The sequence below is a fragment of the Berghia stephanieae genome, chromosome 7 (assembly GCF_034508935.2).
Source record: "Berghia stephanieae isolate SIO BIC M18660-M18661 chromosome 7, UCSD_Bste_1.3, whole genome shotgun sequence".
In the NCBI taxonomy this organism is placed as follows: Eukaryota; Metazoa; Mollusca; class Gastropoda; order Nudibranchia; family Aeolidiidae; genus Berghia; species Berghia stephanieae.
In genome coordinates this window covers 43,697,041-43,724,655 of record NC_088366.1, presented here as the reverse complement: position 1 = coordinate 43,724,655, position 27,615 = coordinate 43,697,041, and the positions used below count along the sequence as shown (strand labels likewise).

Here is a 27,615-nt window from a genome sequence, read left to right as displayed (position 1 = left end):
TTTCCCCGACATACATGAACATCTGATATGACGAGAAAAATGTCTGAGATGCTGGAATATCGCCAAAAAGCATAAAATGTGGAGCACTGTTATGTTGATACTTGATTTTTTTAAAACGGGAAAATTAAAAATTTGAGAAAATTTCTGTACTCCAGACACCCCTGCTTCTGGCCATTTGTGTTCAGACAACAGAATTCTATAGATAATGGAATCCATACCCAAATACACAAATACAGCCCTGTCTTTATGTATTGGATCACTGTCGGCTGGTAATGTTGGTTTCAAGATTAAAAGTTACAAGTAATATATGTTAAAATTTGCTTCAAAATTAGATCTGGAATTAAGAATTTCTGGATTATCAATTACCAGTAAGTAAAGAAGAAAAAATCCAAGCCCACCTCATATATATCGAAAACAGGTTTCAGGATCTCTTTAATTTCAACAATAACAACAAAAATCACAGCATTGACAACAAAAAAGTAAGAGCAACCAGGTGAGTCTTCCAAAATTTGATTTTTGAAAGTGAAATTGCCATCCAGTATCCTAAAGAGTAGAGTTTTCATTGCTCCATGAACTTGTGCCCAATATATCCGACCGCTATGTTTCTGAAGCAACTGAGGCAGAAATTGCACGTTATACTCTTGATGTAACAATTCGCTGTTATTAGCAATGATCTTAACTATTTAAATCTAAAATGGTGCCTTCAGCTACATAATTTTTTTTAAAAAGAAAAAAAAACAACCAAAAAAAAAAAAATATTAAACTGCAATTTACGTTTAGGATCGAATGGTATACTTTATATTTTCTGGTCATTACACGTAGCTTGCTCACAAACACACACACACACACACATAATTACCTGGCTACTACTCTCCTTCTCTGTAGGAATTTCTTGGTCACTCTTGGAGGAGGATGTTGACACCGTAGTCCTTTTCTTAGGTTTGTCAAACATGGCTAAACCTTGATCCACCATTTTCTCTTTCAGAGAATGGTAGGAATAAGTCACTGGGTCAAATGCTGTCTCTGGTATTTCTTCCTCAATAATAATGTCAATGGGTAATCCAGATTCACAGGGGTCACCCTCTGTCTTTATATACAGTTTTCTAAGGAAAGGAAGTTATTGTAAATGAAATCACAATAATCAATCAATAGTTGTTCATATGGATATATTAAAAGTAAAGCAAGCATAAGGGCCAAGTTCTATGATGAATGATTGATACTTATTATGATACAATCAGTCAAATGATCAACACGTCTATTAACGCATTTCTAAGAAGTCCCTAATTTGAGAGTTATAGACAAGACAAAGGTCATTTTAACCAATATTTAAAGGACAAGTTCTCTGGGAAAAAAAATTTTAATCTGCTTTTTCAGAGTTGAGCATAACTCAAACCAAAAATCGGTTTTTGTCTAGTATTCTGATTTTAGAGAAACAGATCTATATCAATCAAAACCTATTGATTCAAACATCTAATATATAAATATCACTTTAAAATGCTTTGGAATTGATGTAGTGAAAATCAGTTTGGTCATATTGTAATACTGTACTCCCTGGATCTACTGGCAGAATTCCAGCACACCCTGCAATATAGCACACTGGAGCTGAGTGAGCAAATGTTATCTACATTATAAGTCATAACCTCCCATGAGCAACGGATATCGGAATGCTCTGATTCTAACACACTTTTTGGTTTCTCAGGGTACATTGGAGGCTATTCATCTTTGGAAATAAATCTAATATGATTACTGCTCGGAATGAAAATTATGTAGAATTTGTAGAAGCAAAAACCTTAATCCAGTCTTTGTCCCGATCAGTCATTTGTTTTTCAATTAGACACAGCAACCTACTTCACTTGTAACACTGCACTGTTAAAACAAATATGGAAACTTTCGATGTCATGATTTTAATATGAGCAAAAACCTTAATCCACTCTTTGTCCCGATCAGTCATTTGTTTTTCAATTAGACACAGCAACCTACTTCACTTGTAACACTGCACTGTTAAAACAAATATGGAAACTTTCGATATCATGATTTTTATATGAGCAAAAACCTTAATCCACTCTTTGTCCCGATCAGTCATTTGTTTTTCAATTCGACACAGCGACCTACTTCACTTGTAACACTGCACTGTTAAAACAAATATGGAAACTTTCGATATCATGATTTTAATATGAGCAAAAACCTCAATCCACTCTTTGTCCCGATCAGTCATTTGTTTTTCAATTAGACACGGCAACCTACTTCACTTGTAACACTGCACTGTTAAAACAAATATGGAAACTTTCGATATCATGATTTTTATATGAGTTTGGTATAACCAGCACAGCTTCCTAATCAATAAAGCATATTTTATTCAACTTGGCAAGAATTAACTTAAGGTTTTGTTCTTGTTGCTTGTAAATTTTCAAATATTTTTGGTTTTGACTTTGTACTGAAATAGCATTGTAATCTATTATGTTTTGGTTTTTTTTGCATGTATGTATATATATATATATATATATATATATATATATATATATATATATATATATATATATATATATATATATATTATATATATATATATATATATATATATATATATATATATATATATATATATATAAATGATAGTAACTTGGAAAATATATACACAGATAAATAAAAGTGCATTTATTTCAGAAAATCAACTGTTTTTCTATCACAGCTGTTAATAACTGAATTGGTAATTGACAAATGGTTTGGAGAGTTCTCAAAAATTAATCGAATTAGAAATAGGGCCGATTAAAAGTGAAAATGTTTAAATTAGCAAATATCAGATCATGATTATTTGATGTTGTTGTTGTTCCAAAAAGAAGAAAAGAAAAGAAAAACGACCAAAAAAAAAAGAGGTATTGCAGAATATTTTCTTTTATTTATTTAAGCTTTATAAAGTGCAATAATCACTAAATGTATTCAAAGCAGTTTACCCCTTTTTCAAAGGAGTCCAAAGCCAACAGCAACACTTAATATGTTTGAAGACACATGACATCAGTAAAGCGATATTTCAAGACAGAGACAACACTTAACAGCCAAGTAATGATTTTACACTTTATTGCGGTGAGAGAATGAGAGGAAAGGTTGTTTTTTTGCCAAGAGTGAGACTTGAACCGCAGACCTACAGTCTGAAGGCAAGTGTCATACCAAAAGACCACAGATTATTTATTCAAAATTATTCACAAAACTATTTCAGAAAGCCTTACTTGTTCTTGATGACACTCTCCATGAATTCTGTGGCAGTTTTTGACCATTTGTTTCTATCACTTGAGCCAGTCGGTATTAAGTTGGATAAATGGCATCTAATCAACAAAGAAAGAAATAGGAATGATACACTATGCACTAAAAATAATCTCGGGGGTTAAAATTGTTCTTTATAGCCCATGTTAAATTTTTGCCAACAAGCACAGAATTACTGGAAAATCTAAAAATTATAAAACTATCTTTAACAGATTGATATACGAGTAACTTGTAAAACATTTTAAAGACAAGGATAATTCTATCACCCATTGACTCAAATGATTATTTAGAAATTCTGCTAGGGCATAACGATGGGGTCATTAATTTGATGTTGTCAATAGCCACCTGGCCACCCCGCTACAAGGCTGATTGTTGATGGCCCGATCCGTCTTGATCTATGTGAAATTCCACATTACAGTAGTATAAAAAGTAAAATAGATGAGTGTCTCCACTAGTAAAAGAAAATTACCCGTATAGTATTTCAGGTTTTGAGAAAAATTGTCAAATTATCTTCACTCACATTGCTGTGTAATCATTTTTTTTTAAGTTGTTTTTGGATAAAACAAGTTAAATCCATCCCCCCAAAAAACATTTGTCTGTATTGATTTCTACAAAGCAAATTGGAAACCGAACATATCAACCATTCTGACACAGTAAGATAACACTTAGATTTGACAACAAGTAACACAGCAGAAACAACAATGAGACCTAGCCTTAATTCTATCAACATTGGTATTTCAAAATCAAAGAGACTTAAGTTGAAGAGCACTTAAATTTCTAGTCTTATAGGTGTTTGACAAAAAAATTACAGATAAAAGAGTATCTACATGCTGTTACAAAGGAATGAAATGAAAAAGCATGAATCATTTTTGATAAACAGAAAATCTTGTTGACTATATATATAACTTTCATAGAAATCGATTTAAATGATTTTCATCAAAAACCTGACAAAACAAAATATCATTATTCAAAAATATAATATATATTTTCTAAATTCAAATTTGTTCTAATCAATCACCTGACAGCAGCACGCCTCAGTCTGGTGCCAAGATCACGATTTAAAGAACGAAGTTCATCTTCAGAGATGTGGAAAGTATCCCCATAGTCCAAGAGTTCTACTTCCACATTAGATGCAGATGAAACAGAATTGATCTTCCCCCTGTACCATTTCTTATCAACCGGAGATCTGAGAGAGAAGAAAAAAATGTTATATGAGGATATGTAAAAACTCATTGCATTGATGGGACAAATTAATTTCAAGATTTCAATCTTTAGCAAATTCAACATGCATAATAATGACGATGATGATGATTTTTCTGACGCAATAATAAAGTGAAAGGTGGCCACACATATGGATCTTCTAAAAAATTACATACTTTACCTGACAACACAGAAGTCATCTGCATTCCATTTCTGGTCTACAACAACATCTGAACTTTTGTACTCCTGGTTTAACTCCTGCATTAAATCCAACAAAGCCCTTTCTTGTTCTTGAATCTGAAATATTTTTCACTATTTAGTTAGAAGGCCAGAAAATTAAAATTATGAAAAAAGTCCAACATGCATTCAAAATACTCAAATTCACAGAGAAAGATCAACAAATCACTGTTTTGATGAATATGTGAAAGTTAGAGTGACATAACATCAAGCAGGAATCTTGACTAGTTCGTCGGATCCACAAATTCATCAAATATATGTTTTATAACTAGGATTAGGAAAGTAGAAGATAGAGAAGATGACATGACTGCCCACTCCTTAACTAACAGTTGGAAGAAGTAGACATTTTTTTCAAACAAAGGACGCATCCCAGATGTCCACAGAGGAACTTATGGTCGGCTATATTTAAAAAGCAGCTTTGTATGTCACAATCATGATAAGCAACTCCCTTCACCCATAGTATGTGTGGCACCAATGCACATTCTATTCATAATTCTTGTTATTTAACTCTTCACCTTTCCAAATATGTATAGGTCTAAGTTATTCTAATATATAATTTTTGAGATAAAGCAAAATAAAAAAAATTTGATGTGTCAAACAGAATTTTTGCCATTTTAAATCCGAGCTCTGATACACTTCAGTTTTAACTCAGCTATCAAGTGGTTAATCAGAGGCTGTGGATGGATGGGTGACAGTGATCATGAAAACCCTGGACATGATATATATATATATATATTTGGGTGAGGCACTTTAAACACAATACTTCACTCCACTCAGGAGTAAATGGGGACCTGGCTATAGGAAGTGACAGATATTGTAAGGGTGAAAATAAAAAGGATGCCTCAAAGGTGATTGTAATGTATTAAAAAGACATATGGTTCCATCCAAAAGGCCTGTTCGGTGAATATCTGAAGCATTGTAAAGTGCAGTGGATATGGTTAACCTAAACCTTTGACAACTGTTTGCCTCAATCACCTCAAATTTGTGTACAAATTATGATTATTAACATTAGGTAAACACACATAAAATAATCTGTCTGGTTAGTGCTTTTTCAACATAACTTACCCTTATAAAAAAATCGGTTGGTGACTTGAAACAACTAACGATGATTTCAATATATAAAGATTCTCCCTTTGAGTCACCAGAGCCCTCTCCTGAATCCCCTTGACCCACGGCTTTAAGAATACCTTCCTGAACTTTCTGTTTTCTCAGAGCCTCTGCTGTAGAAGCAAAGTCATTCCCACTTATCTTGTCTTCTTTCTGATCTTCATCCGACCCGCCATATTGCCGGTGTCTTTTGGGTCGCTTTTTGTCTTTGGATTTCTGCTCTTTGCTCAGTTTGGCTTTAGATGCTGAGGCGGTTTCCGTTCTTCTTTTCACAGATTGAGTAGAGGGGGATTTAGAAGTGGGTGAAGATGATGGCATCGTTAATTTTGATGGTGATTTAGCTGCATTTGAATATGGTGATGATGGTTTGACAGATGAGCTTTTAGATGGAGATGGACTGGGAGATGAATGAGACGCCTTGGTGACAGACTTGGTAGGTGAGCCACTAGAAGTGTTTCTTTGGTCATGTTTCAATCCGCTAGGTCCTTGATTTATGGACGCATCACTACCACTGTCATTCTTCCCTTTTGTGACTGCACTGTTATGAGATGGAGAAATTGACTGCTCTTGTGTCTTTACTTTTGGCATGGAGGCTGGACCTATGCTGGTAGCTAATTGGGCCTCCACAAGAAGAGAATTGACACTTGGACCTGAACAGCTAGAATCCATCCACAGAACAACTTCAGTTTGATCTCCCCACCTGTATTCAAATCAAAAAAGAGAAAAAAAATGTTAATCATTGAAAAATAATTGTAAGTTTATAAAATAAAAAAGAGTAAAAAGGTTACTTAATATGTACTTGTATACAGAATAAACATTTCACTATAAGCGCTTAACAATTCTTGAAAGCTCCTGACGATGGAAAAGCATACATTTAAAAATAGAAGAAGGCATGCAGTACACTTAACTCGTGGTATTGAACACACATATTTACATCCTAAAAGGATTAATACAAGACAAATATTGTCCTATGATCAGTCGAGAATGTAACAAGAGACATACAGGGAAATACTGGTAGATGATAAATTTCAAATGAATTAAAGTCAAATATAAACTAGGCAGTGAGGATATAAATTTTTAAAAATATTCCTACATCCAATGATGACAATTACAAACACGTTCTGTTAATAGAAGAACTTAACTGCTGGTATCAAGCACCTGAGTAATATTCCCACTTTCAATGATGCAGTACAAACTATCAGGAAAATACCATAAATTTTACTCTTTTTCCCTTGGATTAGGAAATAGACTCAATCTCATTATTGAAGGAGAAAAGGAAGAAGACTATGTTTGAGAAAATCTAATGAGGTTGATGCAGACCCGAGTTAGTTTTCCCACACCAACTCCAAGTCTTAAGTTTATTCTTAAAATATATTTAAAATAAGTTCAATATCAAAATATTAAATTTGTAGAAATTTTTTTATAAAGAATATTATTGAAAAATAACCTTTAAATAAAATCATTTATCCAATGTTAAGCCTAGCATACTGCATAGATTTATCGTCAAAAAGAAGCACAGGTTAAAAAAAGATGTAGTACAGAAAGAGCTGGACAGAGAAGAACCAAAAAATGAAAAAGCAAACAAGACGGCCCAAAAGCAAACTATCAATTCCATCATCAAGATTACTTCCTTTCAATCTGCCATTTGATCATGGAATGAGTTCCCTCTCTGAGTAACCAAAATGTGAAATTTAAATGAATTCATCCCAATTAACCCTGAAATTCCGGGGAGAAAAATATAAAATAATATCACAACAATCACATTTTTGTACATGTGCCTTTGAGTGAGTTTTCACAAATGTGTTGAATCAAAAAGCTCACTGTAATGCTGAATCTGGTAATCAAGGAGTACTTACAGAGAAACAGAAAAAGAACAAAAAAATCCCCATTTAAATCAGGAAAAATCTAGAGAACGTTCTGTCATGTCATCCTATTATCCCTAAACACGTACATATCCAAAATCTTATCCTCTTATATCAAACTTAAGGCAAAAACAAAAATAACGCATTTCCACCTGACAATCCTGACAATTCCCTGTGAACCTTTGAGATCTGTGCGACACCAAACTTTGGCTTCCTCATTCCAGTCTCCCAGATATGGGTCTGTATAGTCAACGTCAGCCAGTTTACAAAAGATTGCCTAACAAAGATGGAATATATCAATTCACAGTATTGAATAATTTTCATTATTTTAATAACAATATCATCAATAACAATACTCATAAAATCAATATAAAGTAGTACAAATAACAAAAAGAACATACAGAGCCAGACATACACTTTAAAACACTAACAATATTGAATCTCATTTTGCAGTTGAAAACTAAAACTCTTCTTCAAAATCATAATTACTTCTGTAACAGCCATAAAATGATAACCTTCAAAACTTAAATTTCATATTCAATAATGAAGGCAGACAAGTTGTAACAGGCAATGGGTACTTTTACAACGTGACTCTTTTTCAAGAGTAAATATCTGTTTAACAGAAAGTGATTTATATACCAAGACGCTCAGCACCCTGAATAATTTTCTTTTTTTTTTTTTTACTTGAGAATTTATAAAGCGTAATATCCACTAAACCCAACCAAAGCGCTTTATGAGGTGTCTCTAGTGAACAACAACATTTAACTGATTTAACATGTAGGAAGAGACATGACACCTGTGAGACATATTACAATTTTTTTCAAGAAAGAAAACGCTGTTGCCAAGCACTCATGAGTAAAGTACCTAACTGATCAAAGGACTCACCTTTGCATAAGAGCAAAACTCGAACCCGGGACCTACCAATCTGAAGGTGAGCGTTTGTTTTTTTTGTTCTTAGGAGGGTTTTAAGGCGCTTGCAAAACATTTAGCTCATATCAGCGCCAGTAAAAAGGAGGAAAATTGGATAGTGAAAAGATTCTAGATGTAAAAAAAAAAAAAAGGACTTGAGGAAAAAAGTAAGACAAAGGGGAGTGGTTTAAATAGGGAACAGATGTAAATTCCAAGAGCACACTATCAGTGTACTTAGTTTGAGATCACCTAAATTATGTCTCACCCATACACCAGCACAAGATCCCACTAAGAGGGATACACTCAAATGTTTACATTATACATTCAAAATCACACCGGTCAACAATAATTTTAATAATACTCTCCATATCACAACAATAAAATATGGATTTTTCTTGTCTGGTTTTTAAGTCTCCTTGAACTTTAATGTCATTATTGGATAAATCTATTTCCTACGATTGAGAGAAAAAAAATTCAGCAGTCATAGCTTGTCTTGAAAATATTGTTTTATGAGTAGTGAAAGGAATATGATGAAAACAGAATAAATGTGAGCGATCAAATTTTGAAGTCACAATTCTATTACTTCCATTTTTAATTATGGGCAGGGCGAATAGGTTGTATATTTTCTTTAAGAAATGAGAATAGTGATACCAACAATGTATGACAAACACTTCCACCAGCATTAGTCGGACAAAAATATGATGAATTCCAATTTGAGTCATCTAAATCTCCCATTACACACTTACTTGTGATGGTAGTTTGATAAAATCTGAGAGCAGCTTCTTTATTTTGTCATAGTGGACCACAAGGGTTGAGCCCGTGTCAGTCAAGAATACAGTCACCTGAAATAAAAAATACATGAGAGTTAATGTGGAGGTTTAAAACATTTAATTGATGATATGAATTTAAGGCAAGGCATTATGTAAAGTAGAATGATTCATGATTTTTAAAAACAAGTCATACTGACAAGAAGAGTTGAATTAGCAGCCCTACCACGGAAAAATAATATCAAGTCAGAAAAATTGGATTAAAATCAATTTAAAAACACACAATCCTTTTACCTCTGACAATTGAGAGTTCTTTAAGCGGCACGAAAAAAAAATATTTAAAAATTAAAATTTAAAAAAATAAAACACAAAGAGGACAACTTCAAACAGGAAATTAAAGAATATTCTTCCAACATTCCAAGAGCACTTTTTTTCAGTGAAGGAGCCAAGCCAAAGGCTACGGCAAAACCAAGTGGTCTCAGTCCAGTCAAGTTAGAGACAGCGTGTTGATAGATTAAATATTAATTAAGACCTTTACCAACAACAAGAAAAAAAACAAAAAACAAAGAATAAAATTTGCACAGCATTAAAAGAGGCAACTTACTTTGGAATGTTTAGGGTCAGTAAGAATCTTCCCTCGATACCATTTGTTGTCAGGCCCCCTGACAGCACACACAGCATCCTTGCGTGGACAGTGCATCATATAGAGACCCCTGACATCATTGAGGTATATCTCTTTCATTTCCTCCATCATATTCAGGTAATACAGGTTTTCCTCTCCACAACGCATGATGTAAAAATCGGATGGGGAAGATGCTTCAGAGACTGTTATTTCTGCTGTGTCTCCATTTGAAAATGGTGTAGGCTGAGTAAAAAGCAATTGATATAGGACAATTAAAATTTTTAAAATATCAAGTAAAATAAAAATATCATGTCTAGAACAATTCAATTTTATTTAATTACTTTTCTTTACTTTTTTAAAAAGTCTTTTCAGGGTAAAAGCTAACTGCATGAAATTCAAGGGACTGTCTTTTTTCTGTTTAATGAATAAGCCAATGATTGTTTATCTCAGTAAAGAAAATATGTAGTTACAATTAAATTACAAACACACCACATAGCAACCTATTACAACATCATTTAGTATTATATGTATAAATTTAATCAATTTAATGACAATAATAGTATAAAAATATTAACTAAAATAATATTTTCAATTTTGAAACTGCAAGATTTTTCTTTTTTAATATTTCCCAGAGTTTTTCTTATGGTTATATTGAATTTTTCTTTAAAATTATATGTAAAAATGTAACTCTTCCTTTTTATATCAAATTGACAGCATTTAAAAGAGTTTTATCAAATTGACGACATTTTTAAAAAAAGATTTTGAATCAAACATATAATTGAAGGAAAAACCTAACTTTTTGATAAAAGCGCATGCATAAAAAAACTCACAGAATTAGGCGCTGTAAATTTTATTTGGAAGTTACATTATCAATCGTGTTCTCTTTGCCCACCAGAGTGAATTTTTTAATGGTACTTTGTGATCATAATTAGGTAAGTGCTTTTTCAAAATATTTTAACAACAAATATTTTATAAAAGCTAACACATCTTATCAATTTTGCAAAGAAGGTCTATGAGCATCATTCACAAAACCCGTCAACTAGATCCATATTAAGTAAAACTTTTCCATGTCTCGTGAGTCACAATATTTAAATTCCATTTCCAACTTTTTTTAAAAGTTAGGATTGAACAATTAACTTATATTTTTGACTCTAAAATCACAGACAAAATATCTTTCACTAAAATTACCTCAGTCACCTTGAAGTCATTATGTGATTAATTTGTAAGTTGTTGCACCAATTGATCTAACATTAGTGTTCATGAAAACAGAAACAGGGGTGATATTGACAGTACCTTGAAATAGTTGAATGTCTTGTAACTGGCAGGTTTACCACTGGACTTTGTGGCTGGCTGACTGGGTTTGGCAAATTTTCCTAATTCAAGAAAAATAAGCACATCTCTCACAGAGGAGAACTGGTCATCCAGTACATCCTCTGAAGGCGTACAGATTAAATCAACTTCATACGTTAATCCTTTCATAGCAATGGTGTTGAGAAGAAGGACCTGAAAATAATAAATAAAGTGTAGTGACTATGTTTATGAACCTGTGTAGAGCAGGTTTGCTGAAATAATGGGAAGAGAGAAGTGCCTGATCAAAACAAGGAATAAAACATCACAGTGTCAAAAAGCCAAACCCTTGACTCAGCAGGTGCTGCACCACCTGACTAAAAGAGAGAGAAAGAAAAAAAAGAAAAAAAAAAAACAAAAAAAAGAGAGAGAGAGAGAGAGAGAGAGAGAGAGAGAGAGAGAGAGAGAGAGAGAGAGAGAGAGAGAGAGAGAGAGAGAGAGAGAGAGAGAGAGAGAGAGAGAAACCATTCAGCAGACACTGCTATCCACCAAATGCAAATACATTGGCGAACATTGTCCATATAAAACAGTAAAGAAACTATCCATTACACACACACACACACACACACACACATATATATATATATATATATATATATATATATATATATATATATATATATATATATGCTACCAATTATAAATTCAACAGTATCCTACTACAGTGGAACCTCCCGATTACGACACCTCAGAATAACGACAACCTCCTGATAACGACATTGACCCGTGGTCCCTATTTTTTTTCTATTTAAGATCAGTAAAAAAAACGTCCAAGTAACGACGCATTTTTTAATAAAACCTCCGAATAATGACATCATTTTGGCGATTTTCGGCAGTTTTCGTAGATATCTGATACTAAAAATACCGAGTATGAGTACTCAATAAAAACTATTCCTTCTTGAACCAATGAGAACGTAGTAGTAGTAGTAGTAGTAGTAGTAGTAGTAGTAGTAGTAGTAGTAGTAGTAGTAGTAGTAGTAGTAGTAGTAGTAGTAGTAGTAGTAGTAGTAGTAGTAGTAGTAGTGTTTTTGTGGGAGGAGGAGGAAGAGGATGAGGAATTGTATCTAACTCACAGCGTCCGAATTACCTGTTGTTTGTTTGTTTTAAATGGTTTTACAGCGCTTGTGACACATCTATGTCATATCAGCGCCAGTAAAAAGGAAGAATTTACAATTGAAATGACATAAGAAAAAGTAAGACAAAGGGTAATGGTTTAAACAGGGAACAGATGTAGATTCTAGGAGCACACTATCAGTGTACTCAGTTCAGATCACCTAAATGTCTCATCCAGACACACGCACAAGAACCCTCTAAGAGGAATACACTACAATGTTTTGTTTGTTTTGTCAAGGTTAATAAAAACTGGTCCCGCGGGCCTTACCACGCCCACTTTGTCCGCCATCTTGGAAACCTCTAAATAACGACACCTCCGCGGATAACGACATAAAAAATCGGGCCTGTGGCATGCCGTTATCGGGAGGTTCCACTGTATGTAAGTTTTAATTTCAATGCAGTTAAAGTGAACGGACGAACATGAACTAAGACGCACTTGATTTTTTGGTGAAGTAAGATTGTCAGATTGTTTAAGGGAAAAATTTATATAATTAGTATTATAATATAACTAGTAATATCTAATATATGTATAAAATGCTATCATCATTATCTTAATAAATAACATATCATGTTGTCATGTCAAAAAAAACAAATTTGTGATTGCTGCTTTTCTTTTGTTTTGTTTTTTCAATTTCAATAACAAGAATCAAAATGGAATTGTGGTTCCAGACTGATGCAAACCTAGTATACTCGTTTGTTTTTAGGTGCCTACAACACTTTCAAGATCATTTTAGTACCCGTCACTAGCTTCACTCAATTTTATTCACCTGAGAGGCCATTGCTGCTGCATCATGATGAAACTTTCATAATAAAATTTATAAAGCCATAATAGTTCATACTCCTGCAGATGTGTTAAATTGTTAGAGGCAGGCTGATTTTTTGGGATGCTTTTTAAAAAAAATTGTATTTTCCTTTCCTGCTTTGTCTTGCACTATTTCATACACACTTTTTCAGATCTTTATCTTAAACCAGTGCCTGCTCCCTAAATTGTCAAGTCAAAGTCAAACTTTATACGGAATAATTTTCTGCCATACTAAGGACAGCCCACACTCCCTTTCATCTTTTCATACTTCATCAAGGCAGCAGTGCTTAATGAATGACACTTCACTCTTATCTCTACCTTTGTTATTGCATTATTATTTTTCCATTCTCCTTACATCTTTTGTTTTCTACCCACATAAATATTAAAAATTATGGGTTTTTTTATGGGTGTTTTTTTAGCTCATTGTGCTATTGAAGAATTAATATCCAAAACATCCACTTCATGTATATTGTTGTTATTATTTAGCTACTTGGAAAGTTTCATCTCAGTTCTACAAAACTTCAAGATTAGTTCAGGACTAAGGCAAGTATTGCTTTTTCACTGAACATTTAAGCCCTTGAAAAAAATGTGCAATTATGTAATAATTTCAAATATGGCAGTAGTAAAAAGAGGTTTTGTATCCTTTCTGATTGTATGTGTAATACTTTAACCATCGCAAAAGTCCTTTAAATGATATAATTGGTTATGATAATGACAATAATTTTTTTCATTTTATCTAAATGAGTTTTACAAGCACTCTTTGATAATTTATTATTAAGACTTAAAGTTTATAATGGAGTTACAAAATGTCAACAGTCAAATATCTCTGGTACTCACTTGGTTACGAGTGAGCCTGAAAAATTCTTGTATGGCATTATTCTCCCATTCATTTTGGTTGTAAAATGGAGTGATGTCATACAAGGAACAATGAAAACATAATGGAGGGTACCGTGAAAAGCGGGTCTCCATTTTACGAAGGCTCTTCAGGGGAAGCTTCTCCTCATTGCCAAAATCAAAGTACATGACGTGTGCCTGGATGTTAAAAAAAAAAATACAAGGAAAAGCAGTGACCGGTGCAATTTCAAAAGAGAAAACATGGATGAATAGAAATAATTGCCACATAAAATTCTAGTTGGAAATTACTTCAATCAACATTTTCAAATAATAATAATGGTTTTAACTGGTGTTTTCTTAGATGCCTTTCGCGTCTCGACCGAAAGATCGGGTCGCCTTGGCTGTTTCCAGTATTTCCTGTGTGAGGTGTCTCCAATATTGCCGGTCCTCTGCTAGGGTTCTCAGATTTTCAAGGTCCCCTGCCGTTATGAGACTAATGCTTTGTCCAAGTGTTGTGAGGTTTTTGTTTAGGATTACAGGGAGTGTTGTGATCGGTCTTCCTCTGAAAAGGTTCCCGTGTTTTTGAAAGTATCCCGACATGGCTTGGTTAGCTGGTATGTTTTGGTCCCTGCGTAGTATGTGACCGAAAAGTTGCCATCGTTGTTGTAAAATGTCAAGGGAGATTGGTCTTTCTTTTGTGATCTTATAGAGTGATTCATTTGAGATCTTTTTTGGGTATTTGATGTCCAGTACCCTTCTTAGCTGTGTGCGATGGAAGGCATCCAGATGTTCTTCTTCGGATTTTGTCAACGCCCAAGTGCCGCAGTTATACAGAAGTACCGGTTTTACAAGAGCACGGTACAGTTTTAGTTTGGTTTTTCTCTTTATTTTGTCACCTCTAATCCATACATTGGTGAGTTTACTGAGTGCGGCGTTTGATAGCTGTTTTCTTCTTTGTACATCCTCGGTGTCTCCAATTAGTGAGCCTACTTTTTTTGTTCTTTTCCATTCCTCTTTGTTCCTCGATATTGTTGTAAATTCGGTTTTATTGGCATTGACTTGGAGGTTATATTTCATGAGGGTATTTTGTATGATGTCTATATTTGCTGGTGTTGATCCAATAAAATCGACATCATCTGCATAGGCGATTTCTCTAGGGATTGCATTCTCAATATGAGTCGTTGGTTTTGGAATGACTTTTCGAACTTCTTTCAGAGCGTGTTCTAAGTATATTGTGAACAGAATCGGGCTCAGACTATCTCCTTGGGGGGTCCCGATGTTACTTTCGAACTGCGTCTGTTTTGTGGCCCCGTATATCCTTGGTTGTATCTTTGTGTTGCTGAGGAGAAATCGGATTATTCGGAGCTCGTCTTCGTCTACTATGTCTGTTAATATCTCCAAAAGTTTTCCTCTGTCGATCGTATCAAAGGCTGCGGACATATCGATTCCGGTTATTGTTATGGATATGTTTTCTTTGAGTGCCTTTGCTGCCAACCATTTATGTGTCCATACAACGTCCGATGTGCTTCGGTCTTGGCGAAAACCCGCTTTGGCTATGTGATAGATATTTTTCTATTTTCGGTCTAATTCTGTTGAGGACAATAGTTGATAGTGTTTTTCTTATGGTATTCAGTAATGTTATTGGGCGCAGGTTGTTTACGGGTCCTTTCGTTTTTCCTGGTTTTTGTATTGTAATTAGGACACCGCTGTTTATGTCCCAGTCTTTGTGTGTTGAGAATGTTTTGTTCATTATGTTTGCAATGCTCAGATCCAGGGAGAGGGTACTGCATTTCAGCAATTCAGCGGGAATTTCATCTTCGCCTGGGGATCTGTTATTGTTTAGGCACTTTATGCTATTTCTAACTTCAGTTGTTGTGATGCGGTTGTTTAGGTCTCTAGGGTTTCCTGAGAAGGGCGATATTTGTGAGACTTGTTTGTGAGACTGGTGTTGTAGTTTAAAAGATACAGTCATGAACTCGAATTCACATTAGAACCTAAATTTTGGTCCAAGGGCTCAAGCCCAGGCTAAGACATCTCTGCAGTTCATGTCCTTAATCCTCAGTAACAGGCATTTTGAACAGTTTCCTCTATTCACCCAGCACTGTTTGGGAAGCTGGATCAATTAGATATAGTAGATAATACACAGCAATTAGTGTAGCAAGCACTTGATGGTTGTTGCCTTTTTAATGTTACTCAAACTCCAGCTCAATGGGCCTTTTGCCTATGCAGGACTATAGTTGAATAATTTAAAGGAAGTGATTAGATATCATGCTATCTGCGCAACACATAGAACTGTGCTAGAAATTGTGATAAAAATTACGGCCAATGCAAGAGCGGCTCTGATCAGTTCAGTATTTTGATCATCACAAAAAGAAAGCCACCAAAGTTATAAAAAGGAAGACATCTGTATGCCTCTTAATTCAAAAAAATATATTGATTATGTGCGACCGACATTTAAATAATTTAAAACAACAAAAGTGGCATTCAATTTTTGATTAAGTTGTAGACGAAGGACTTGATCAAATATCACTCCAAGACAGATTTCTCTGTAATAATAATAAATTAGTATTATGATTATTTATCATTACGTTATTGTCGCCATCAATCTATTATCATTTTTTTTGTGTGATTATGATCAGTATTCGTGTACCATGCCCACCCACCCCCCTTTTGTTCTTTATTACTATTCATATTTTCAGTATCATAATATCAACATGCACAGCCAACAATATAATAATAATATTAATAAGCAAAGAAAAAATAGTATTAAAATTAAATGTTTAAAATTGATAAAAAGTTTTAAAAAACAAACAAGCTAAACAAATACTGATGAGAACTAAAAAAATAAAAAAATGACAAAATAATAAAAATGGTTTAAAATAAGATAAAATAATATAAAAATGATTTTAAAATTGTCGTCATGAGGATTTGAACTCTGTACCTTCTAGGCAATCAGTTTAACCACTACATTATATAACCACCTATAATGTGTGATATTTAATCTCATGTCTTTCAAGAGGAAAACTGTTTTACCAATACGTCATCATCACCTGTTTTATATTAATAAAGCCAGATATACTATTTTTTGCGATGACAAAAAGACTTGTCTATGACAGAAACACCCATCAAAGAAAACAATAAGATTGCACTTGTGATGCAGATAAGGGAGTGTTGGAGGTGCAGAAAAACAATATGTATATAATGTGTAGACCTAAATAAAAAGAAATACCTTCATTCCAACATCTCCAGTTCCAGCTGACACATCAACATCCAACACACGAGCTCGGTACCATTGATTATCCTCTGAGTAACAAGCAAGAACAAGCATTCCTCTTTCTAAAATGTTGGGGATATTTTTAGCTGAAGATCTTTTACGACACCAAGCATTCATGTTTTGAGACAACTTTTCCAAGGTACTCTTATTCATAAGCAACTGGACATAAAAGTCATTAGGTGAACGAATATGAGTTACGACTGCTTGTTTACATTGACCTTTGACTTGAGGTACCGATATTTCTTTGCTCCTTGAATTTGAACTATGATTTGAGAATGAAGACAATGTAGTAACAATCGACTCCGAATCACTTTCAATAATAATATCCTCCCCTGTATCAACGCTTGAAATAGAATGTGAATCACAACTGTTTTGGGTCAATACAGGAATTCTTAAAATGTTGTCATCAGCTTCAATCATTTCTGGTGCTTCTTCTATCGTTTTTAGTCTAATAGTTTCCTCTTTGTCATCTTTAATGATTCCAAATGAGCCAATGGCCTCAACAATGTCTTCCATATGGGTTTTATCCCATGCTGTAAGAGGAGATGTAAGCTGTGATACAATGCAAGGGATATGTGGTGCTGAATGGATGGTTTCTAAGAGACTGTCACCATCAACCATAAGGCCCTGATTTTCAATGAGCAATTTTGATTCAGCCAGAGCCTTTTCCAGGTTTTGTTTGTCATTTTTTGCATTTTCTACAACTCCATTTACGGTCGAAATTCTGTCCTTATAAATGCTATCAATTTCATTTAATAAATCATCTTCTCTGCGTTTAAGTGCAGTACGCAAACAAGTAAAACTTTGAACAACATTGTCTACAAGCTTTGCTTTCTCAGTTTTCAAATTGTTGGTCACTGAAATCTTGTTAAGTTTTAATAGCTTATTGTAAACCACAGTTGCCCTTTCGATTCCATTTTCTAACGATGCAATCAGCGTCTTATTTTTCTCTTCAAACGACTCAATTGTATGGTCTTTATGATCGCCCATGATATAACACCTAGAACAGATCGCTTCTTGGTCATCTGTGCAGAAGTACTCAAGAAGGCGGTCGTGTTTGATGCAAAGTGTTGCTCTCGCAGTCGCGGACACATCCATCTTTATCCAATTATCAAGCCAGCCTTCGTATACACTGAACACTGGAATTATTGCAATCGTGGCAATTACAACCTTATTATGTGGGGCAAAAATATAAAAACATCCTTTTTTTAAATATCATTTTAACGCTCTGTTTTGTTTTCTTTGACCATTCGTGCGCTTGTAATGTTCAGCAGTAGCCTAGTGGTCAGTCACTCGTTACTAAGACGGGGCGTTAGTCGATACTAGTGCTCAGTACTTATTAAGCCTTGATATGTACATGAATATTTTGGTTGCCAAGTCGATACTTTTGGATGCTCTATAGAGCAGTAAAGTTAGGTGCCCCAAACGTAAACAAAGGTCGAGAAGCACGTGGCAAACCACATGTCCCTGTCTTGACAGCTCACGTTCCAATGTAAATAATAGAAAAAAATAACCTTTAAAATTTGGCTATTAGGTGGCAAAAGAAACACATATTCATAAATACTCGATCATGCATCAAATAATGTCTAGATATGGATATTTTATGGAACAAAAGGTAAAATTTTCTAAAATTTATCAAAAGTTACAGTCTATCTATTTTTAGACCAGAGCAAATTATTGCGCTGGTGTGAACAAAACGAGAATTATTCGGAGCCTGATTTTCATAATAATTTAGCCGTATGTTATTATTTCTGCAACTGTTAGATTTTATGTAAACATATTTTCAATACTGAAAGTGTATTGCCTACAACTCAAACTACAAAATTGGGAGACCTATATTGTGCGTAAATTATTCCGGTCCCTAACGGAAATCACTAGCAACTTGTTATTGTTTACGTTTGGGGCACCTAACTTTACTGCTCTATTTCTCAAGACTCATATTTTCAAAGATTTTTTTTTTTTTTTTTTTTTTTTTTGTTGAATTATTATTTTGTTTTAAATCATTACTTAATCTTTACTTTTTGTCAATTTGGTTCTGTTTTAATAATGACAAATATATGTTGATAAATGATGAAATAAATAATTGAATATATCCAGATCGTTGACTTCTACACATAAGGCCATGCCCGGAAGTAAAAGCTATTCAGGTAGCTTGTGCTGGGCCGCGTAAAGCAATTCGTTTTTATTTCATCCTAGAAATAAATCTTTAAGATATTATTTGTATTATTTACAACCAAGCAGAAGACCTTATTTCCGAAAAGAATTCCGAACTCTCGACAGTTAACATTGACAAGATATTATTTCTTGCAAAGACCTGGAAAGTGTTGATATGTTTCCCTCTTTTCTTTCTTTTATTTATTTATGTTTGTGGTTGTTGTTCATGCTTCTGCAAAGGCTACCCCCATCTCTCGTGTTTTATGTTTACATCGTGATGTAGAAAATAAAATTAGGAGGTGTAAATACAATTGAAAATAAAATGTTTTGGTGTGTCTGGGCGTGTAACTGTGGCTTGGTAAAAAACGTTTCGAGTCAGGCAATTGCCGTTTAGTGGGCATATTGCCCGGATCAAAACATTATTTATCAAGCCACACCAAAACAAGAAACATACATTCGATTCACTGAATGTTCATTCAAAACCAGATACAACCGGCGTAAATCTTCCTTCAAAAACATACGCAAACGACATTCTACTTAAGCGAACACATTCGGAACCTCAAAGAAAAAAACATACAACACTGCATTACATGGAAAATAATCTCCAGAGCACAGTCGTACTCCCCCTCTTCTAGGATTTGTAACCTCTGCTTGGAAGAAAAAATTACATGATCACAAAACCGAACATAGCAACACTCAATAGAAGAAACGAACTATCTTCACGGAGACACAGAAACAAACACCTTTTATGTAATTACGAACAACCATAAACGCAAACACTCTACTTCACTTTAAATTTCTGATGACAGCGAATGCTCGAAACAATATTGTAGAAGTTTACCATAATTATACTTGAAATATGTTATAAATAGTTCCTTTTTTTTTCAAAAGGTTCAGCACTATTATTTTATATTATTTTATGGTTTTTGTTTTTACAATATATATATATATATATATATATATATATATATATATATATATATATATATATATATATATATATATATATATATAATTCCTGATGAGAGCGAGCGATCGAAACAATATTTTAGAAGTTGATCATAATTATACTTGAATTATACTTGAATATATATATATATATATATATATATATATATATATATATATATATATATATATATATATATATATATATATATATATGAGTGTTGGTGGGTACTCGTAGGTACGAAAGTGCTCGATAATGATGGTTAGACCTAATATAAAATATAAATTGTATCACTCACTTATATGTGGCCAAGACATATGTTTCTGTCTTTCGTTCACGTCTTCAGTTGGCATAATGTCCGAAGAAAAATGTATTCCGTTTGAGATTGGTGTTTACACTCCTTGTGTCCTTACTTCCGTTGTGTAGTGGTGATTAGTGTTGATGTGTAGTGACATTGTTGTAGAGTGCTCTCATTGCTTATATTATGTGCGTGTGTGTGTGTGTGTGTGTGTGTGTTTGTGTGTGTGTGTGAGTGTGTTGTGTGTGGTGTATACATGTGTGAGTATGATATTGGTGTGGAATGTGGTTGCGTGGGGAAGCGGGGGGCAGGGGAGAGGATGAGTATAATAAGGTCGGGAGGGGGGGGGGGGAAGGGGAGGGAGGAAGGGTTATTTGACCTTTTTGCGTTTTGAGCTTGAATTTATTAGAGTGCCTGCACATTGTCATTAGTTCTGATCTTTTGTTTAAGGTGCTGTTGTTTCTGTGGCTGTGTAATAATATTTCCAGTTTCTCTGTTGCATTTTCTAGCACCGCATCTGTAAGGGCTGCTTTGCCTGACGACCTCCCAGGTTATTGTTAGTGTTTTATTAGTGTTTATTTGTTCCCAATAGTGCATTGCTAATTTTGAGCTTTTTGCTTTGCTTTCATATGTTATTGAGGCTGTGTGATTGTTGTATCTTGTTTTGAATGGGGGTTCTGTGCTGCCGATGTATTGTGCTGCGGTGTTGTCAGTGGTTATGGTGACTTTGTAGACTATGGCGCTTTTTTGGCAGTTTCCTTTTAGAGGGCAATTGTCCTTCTTTCTACAGTTGCAGTTGTCTTTATTTTTATTGATATTGTTGGGTTCGGATATGATTTGTCTGTTGTGGTTGGTAATGATCTGTTTCATGTTTTGTGCACAGCTGTAGCTTATCTTGACGTTGTTTCTGTTGATTATTTTGTGCAGGCGATGGTTCTTCGGGAAGTGTTTATCGATGAGTGCAAGGAACTGTTTGCCGATATTTGAAGTGATTGCGTTGTTGAACGGCGGGTTGAACCATATTATGTTCCTTTTTCTGTTTTGTTTTGGTGTTGTGGCGTGCATTCATTTTTTTTTTAAATTTCAGTGCTGGGGTGTGTCCGCTCTGTTTGAGTGTCATTCGTAGTCTTGTTTTGTTTCGTTGAATATGTCTTCATTTGAAGAGAGGTTGTTTAGCCATTGCTCTATCATAGTAGGTATTTGTTTTATTATCGTAGGTGGGTGGTTGGAGTGTTTGTGGATGTATAATGGGGCGCTGTTGGGTTTCTTGTATGGTCTATACGTGTTAGTTTTGAGGCAGAGGGTTGTGTCCAGGAAATCGACTTGGTGTAGGTTAGTTTCTGGTGTGATTTTGAGGTCGAGATCCTTGAACAATTTTATGAGTATTTTCTTCATTCTCTCAATGTTGGATTTTGATTTTGTGGTGTGTGTTCCTAGTCCATCGTCCCTGTAGAGGCCGAAGTTTATGTTAGGTAGTTGGTCCTTGATCTGGTGCGTGATGTAGAGGCCGACTAGTTCGCACACTTCTGCTCCGTCGTATGCACCCATGGTGACGTCAAATTGGCCTTTTTTTTCTTGGTCTTACAACAGTCATACACATCTTGTTCGAAATTCACATAGAATCAAGATAAGAAGAATGAAAAAGATCGGTTTTTAGATGCCGTTTGAAGACTGGGAAATCATAACAAGGACTGCTACTTCTTCTGCGTAGAACCTAAAAAATCATCTTTGAAAATCACATGAATGTCTTTGAAAATTACCTTTCAAAGATGTATGAACTGCTAACAATTAAATTAAGAAATATTTCCATTTACAACAAAGAATCAATGAAATTGTTGTAATACATGAAAACCAAGATCCTTGAGGTTATTGCTGACAGCGTCGCCTCAGAACTGCTTTATTCCATCTCCAAATTTACTTAAAAATGAGATAACTTGCCGAAGGGCAGTAACTGTAACTCTGCTATCTACGTAAGAAACCCAGAGAAAAAATAGTGAGTCAGAAAGAAGATATTGCTAAAATCTAAATCAACTCTGGTTATTTATTAAGTACACTTTATTACATGTACATATTTTGAGATCTGAATTATTTATTTCCGTGAAATTCATTCTGCTTTGTTCCATCTCCATTTTAACCAATGGAGAGCGACTAAAATGTCACATGATATTTTGTAAACAAGACTGAAAAAGAAAAATGGCTGCCCCTAGACGCCGACTTTTTTCGTCAGCTGTTGCTGCTTCGTTGCTGTTAGATGCCATGTAAGTAGTATTTGTTATTCGCATGATTTATATTAATAAATAAAGAACACTTGTTTTAGTTATAACTGATTTTAAAGACATTTTTATTCTGCTATTGTCTGGTTAATGTTTTTCGTTTTTTTTATTAACAAGCACAAAGTGATCAAGTCGAGCAGACGACAGAGTGTGCAACGAAATATCTACCAAACAAAGTTACAAATAACTGTAACAATAGAGATATTATTTTGCTGGCAACTTATTTATAACTATATTTCCTTGCATAATAATAAGTCTACTTAGTTCACGACAAGCCAAGATACATTCAAGCACACCAATCCAATCCCAACTTAAGTTTATAAAGCTTTTTTGAAACTGAAACTGTGGAAGAGTAGAAATCTGTCTTAGTCTTCTAAGTTGAGTCTGAGTCGTAGCCTACATCTAGTATATATCTCAGTCTACTTGGATTTTGCCTGTTATCCTTCATATGTCAATGATATACTGAAGTAGTCTGAATGTGACCATGATATTATATTATTATTTGATTTTATCTCCAGGGAGGAAAATGGAGATAACAGTAACAGCGATCCATTGAGTCAAAGTTTGAGTGAACCAGAGGACCCAGACTTCATCATTCCACCAAGTCCGCACGAAGAACAAGAGACCGTGACATATACACAACTTACATGTCAGAATGCAAATTCAACATGCAGGAATAATACAGTAAAAAGAGATGCTGATGATGAAAGGTAAGACGTGGCGCACTTGCTTGGAGGAACTGATACTGATAGTCTGCTATCCCAGTACTAGTATATATTTGTTCATTCACAAGAACCTTTTTTTTTGTTCTGAAATGGATGGTATAGATTTGCAGTCATACATATTTTCTGCTGTGAATTATCTCCATAGTTGATTCGCCTAAAGTGGAGTCTATAGGCATTTGATAATGATGAATAGGTTGTTGCTGTAATGTCAATAGATCTAAATTATATTTTTTTATTAACCTTTTCATAAGAATAAATGACAGTCTAAGATCTAAAATTATTTATTGACATATTGTATTATTGCTTTATTAATTCTCATTCAACATTATATTTTCTTTACATCTGGTAAAATTTCATTCTCTATTTATTTCCAGACCTGTAGACTGCATATCAGACGAACCCTTACGAACAATAGATCTAAATACAATGGAACAGCATGAAAACCTGGCGAATTCAGTTGAAGAAAATGCTACCGATCTAACGTAAGATACTTTAATCATCTGATAATTTCATTACTAATCAATTTATTTGTTATGCTGTGGCACACTTATGTTTTTATTATTTATTTTATTTGTTTTTATTTTTTTTTTCGCTAACTATGTTTGTTCTGAGATGGATGGTGTAGATTTGCAGTCTTAGTCTTAGGGAGCGTTCACATATTACGTCATCAAAAATTTGCCCTTTTTAGACCCCCCCCCCCCTCCCCCAAGTCATCACTTGTCATCATTGACCTGACCCCCCCCCCCCTCCCCCAACAGATGATGACGTCATCTAATTTAATAAAAACTAAAAGATAACTTTAATTTCACAATATTTATTATTCATTTTTCAAACCATAAACATTGATTATCAACGTTTGATAAAACACATTCAGACATTTTATTAATTTCAGAAACTGTTGATAATTTATATTTTACGATACAATGGGGACATAAAATTTAAATTTGCAAAGATAAAATCTAACAAACATTATTTAAATTAGGCTACTTGGTGCAGGTGCTATTAAAAAAAATTCAGAAAGTGTAATTTAAAATAGTATAGGAGGCAAATTATTTTATAGCATATTAGCCTTTTAGTGGAATGAATTTCTGTTTCAATTTCCAAACATAAAATTAATTGATTCAAAAATGTTTCTGCCTTGGACCTCTGGCAATGTACTATAAATAGTATCATCAATTTCATCTTCATCGTCATCACTTTCTCCCATTTGCTGTTTTTCTGGTATGCCGCATTTTGGTGAATGGTCTTTCATTGCTGTGATCGAGGAGTGATACAATGAACATTTAGGGCAAGTTCGCCTTTTGAGAAGTGATACCCCTTTCCCATCTTGTTTCTTGAGAGATGGGCAATACTCATCATAGCAATTTATCTTTAGCTGTTTTGAAAGGAACAAACTTTGAAATAGGCTTCCAAATCTTCCATTATTGCCTATCTCCAAACCATCATCACATGAAGCAAGTGGTACAGGTGGTGGCAGAAAACGCTCTGGAAAAAAAAGATGAATAGTTAGTACGCCAAGGTTTGCAGCATGAGTTGTCACTGCATTTCACTATTTGCAGCAGATATTGGGATTGACGAATGTGTTTTATCTTCCAATCATCTGTTTCTTGAAATTGAAGTTTGGGTCTTGGATTTTCAGGTGGAGGGATGAATTTTCCAACTACTGGGTATCCATCTATTATCGACTCGGACCAAATATTGGCTAATATTTTTCCAGCAGCTTCAAAGTTCCTTTTTTCCAGATCAACATAATTTTTCACCTTTTTGCTAATTTATTTTGAATGCCATTTTTGAAGCTCTTGCATTTAATAAAATAGGCCTAATTTGCCTATGTTTTGATGACATCATCTTGGGTCTGACCCCCCCCCCCCTCCCCCATGTCAACACATGTCAACATTTGGTAGACCCCCCCTCCCCCCCTAGCTGATGACGTAATATGTGAACGCTCCCTTATATATATTTTCTGCTGTGAATAATCTCCATAGTTGATTCGCCTAAAGTGGAGTCTATAGGCATTTGATAATGATGAATAGGTTGTTGCTGTAATGTTAATAGATCTGGATTATATTTTTTATTAACCTTTTCCATAAGAATAAATGACAGTCAAAGATCTAAAATTATTTATTGACATATTGTATTATTGCTTTATTAATTCTCATTCAACATTGTATTTTCTTTACATTGGTAAAATTTTTATTCTCTATTTATTTCCAGACCTGTAGACTGCATATCAGACGAACCCTTACGAAAGATAGATCTAAATACAATGGAACATCATGAAAACCTGGTGAATTCAGTTGAAGAAAATGCTACAGATCTAACGTAAGATACTTTAATCATCCAATAATTTCATTACTAATCAATTTTTTTGTTTTGCTGTGGCACACTGTTATTTTATTTTAAAAAATTTTTTTTAGTGTATTTATTTTTTGCGGTTACGTATGTTACTGTAATATTTCTACATCTGTGGTTGTTCTGAGATGGATGGTGTAGATTTGCAGCTTTATATATATTTTCTGCTGTGAATAATCTCCATAGTTGATTCGCCTAAAGTGGAGTCTATAGGCATTTAGTGATGATGAATAGGTTGTTGCTGTAATGTCAATAGATCTGGATTATATTTTTTTATTAACCTTTTCCATAAGAATAAATGACAGTCAAAGATCTAAAATTATTTATTGACATATTGTATTATTGCTTTATTAATTCTCATTCAACATTGTATTTTCTTTACATCTGGTAAAATTTTTATTCTCTATTTATTTCCAGACCTGTAGATTGCATATCAGACGAACCCTTACGAACAATAGATCTAAATACAATGGAACAGAATGAAAACCTGGCGAATTCAGTTGAAGAAAATGCTACCGATCTAACGTAAGATATTTTAATCATCCAAGAATTTCATTACTAATCAATTTTTTTGTTAAGCTGTGGCACACTGTTATTTTTTATTTATTTTATTTGTGTATTTCTTTTTTACGGTTACTTATGTTACTGTGATATTTCTACATCTGTGGTTGTTCTGAGATGGATGGTGTAGATTTGCAGCTTTATATATATTTTTGTGTGAATATTCTCTATAGTTTATTCGCCTAAAGTTGAGGATGTTTTTCTGCTGCGTTGAATGCTAGAATTTATTACTTATATATTGTCTTAAAATGTTGCGAGACCTTGAATCTCCTTTAATGAAAAAGTGGCTCTATTTTAATACTGATAGAATTAGAATTGATTATGATTACATTCTTTTTTTTTTCTTGCTATTTCATCAAACAGGCCCACAGTGACCAGGAAAAGGAAAAGAGACCCTACTCAGTGGAAAAGGAATGTTTCTAAGACAAAGAGACAAGCTGGTCAGGAGTATCAGAGCCTTAAGACTAAAGGAATAATTCCTGAAAAGAAAGTAAAAACTGTGAAAAATTGTTCAAATTGTAAATTTAAATGTAATGAAAAAATTTCTGAAGAAGAAAGAAAAAATATAAATAAAATGTTTTGGTCTCTGAATGACGAGACAAAAGCTCACTTTTATAGTGAGTACACAATTAGATGTGAAAAGGCAAGATGCAGAGCTGTAACCAATGAAAAGCCTAAAGTGTTCAGCTACAAGTACTTTCTGCGATGTGGTGGCACTTCTTTAAAAGTACAAGTTTGTAAGACATTTTTCTTATCAACTCTTGATATTTCTCAAATAAGAATTTCATATTTTTATGAGAAACGGAGATGTGTTGAAACTGGTGTACCTTTGCCACCAAAGAGTGGGAAGAATGTTAAAAACAAAATTAGCGATGAGAGCTTAGACGTGGTGAGAAGTCATATAAATTCCTTTCCCCGTATCCCCTCTCCTTATTGTAGGGCTGATTCATGCAGAGAATATCTGGAAAAAT

The 27,615-nt window shown here is 34.0% G+C and overlaps 2 protein-coding genes across 5 annotated transcripts in view; one reads left to right on the top strand and one right to left on the bottom strand.

Annotated features, from left to right (window-relative positions):
- LOC144977310 (RING finger protein 17-like) overlaps positions 1-18,663 on the bottom strand; it is a 32,747-nt gene extending 14,084 nt beyond the window's left edge. Inside the window, exons 1-11 of the mRNA XM_078922379.1 lie at positions 17,288-18,663; positions 14,062-14,256; positions 11,256-11,465; positions 9,945-10,205; positions 9,320-9,415; positions 7,817-7,941; positions 5,761-6,502; positions 4,640-4,755; positions 4,277-4,444; positions 3,225-3,320; positions 860-1,103 (exon numbers count right to left, since the gene is read on the bottom strand). Of these exons, the coding sequence (XP_078778505.1) occupies positions 860-1,103; positions 3,225-3,320; positions 4,277-4,444; positions 4,640-4,755; positions 5,761-6,502; positions 7,817-7,941; positions 9,320-9,415; positions 9,945-10,205; positions 11,256-11,465; positions 14,062-14,256; positions 17,288-18,430 (3,396 nt within the window). The 5' untranslated portion in view covers positions 18,431-18,663. The remainder of the gene's footprint in view (positions 1-859; positions 1,104-3,224; positions 3,321-4,276; positions 4,445-4,639; positions 4,756-5,760; positions 6,503-7,816; positions 7,942-9,319; positions 9,416-9,944; positions 10,206-11,255; positions 11,466-14,061; positions 14,257-17,287) is intronic.
- A 4,142-nt stretch (positions 18,664-22,805) lies between these two features.
- Positions 22,806-27,615, top strand: part of LOC144977311 (uncharacterized) — a 6,691-nt gene continuing 1,881 nt past the window's right edge. The window contains exons 1-6 of one of the 4 annotated variants that reach the window (XM_078922380.1): positions 22,806-22,991; positions 23,525-23,716; positions 24,106-24,213; positions 25,946-26,053; positions 26,501-26,608; positions 27,008-27,615. The exon at positions 27,008-27,615 is cut by the window's right edge and continues 1,881 nt beyond it. In XM_078922380.1, coding sequence (XP_078778506.1) covers positions 22,927-22,991; positions 23,525-23,716; positions 24,106-24,213; positions 25,946-26,053; positions 26,501-26,608; positions 27,008-27,615 — 1,189 coding nt within the window. In that variant the 5' untranslated portion in view covers positions 22,806-22,926. The remainder of the gene's footprint in view (positions 22,992-23,524; positions 23,717-24,105; positions 24,214-25,945; positions 26,054-26,500; positions 26,609-27,007) is intronic. The other 3 variants (XM_078922381.1, XM_078922382.1, XM_078922383.1) reach the window with 3 other exon arrangements.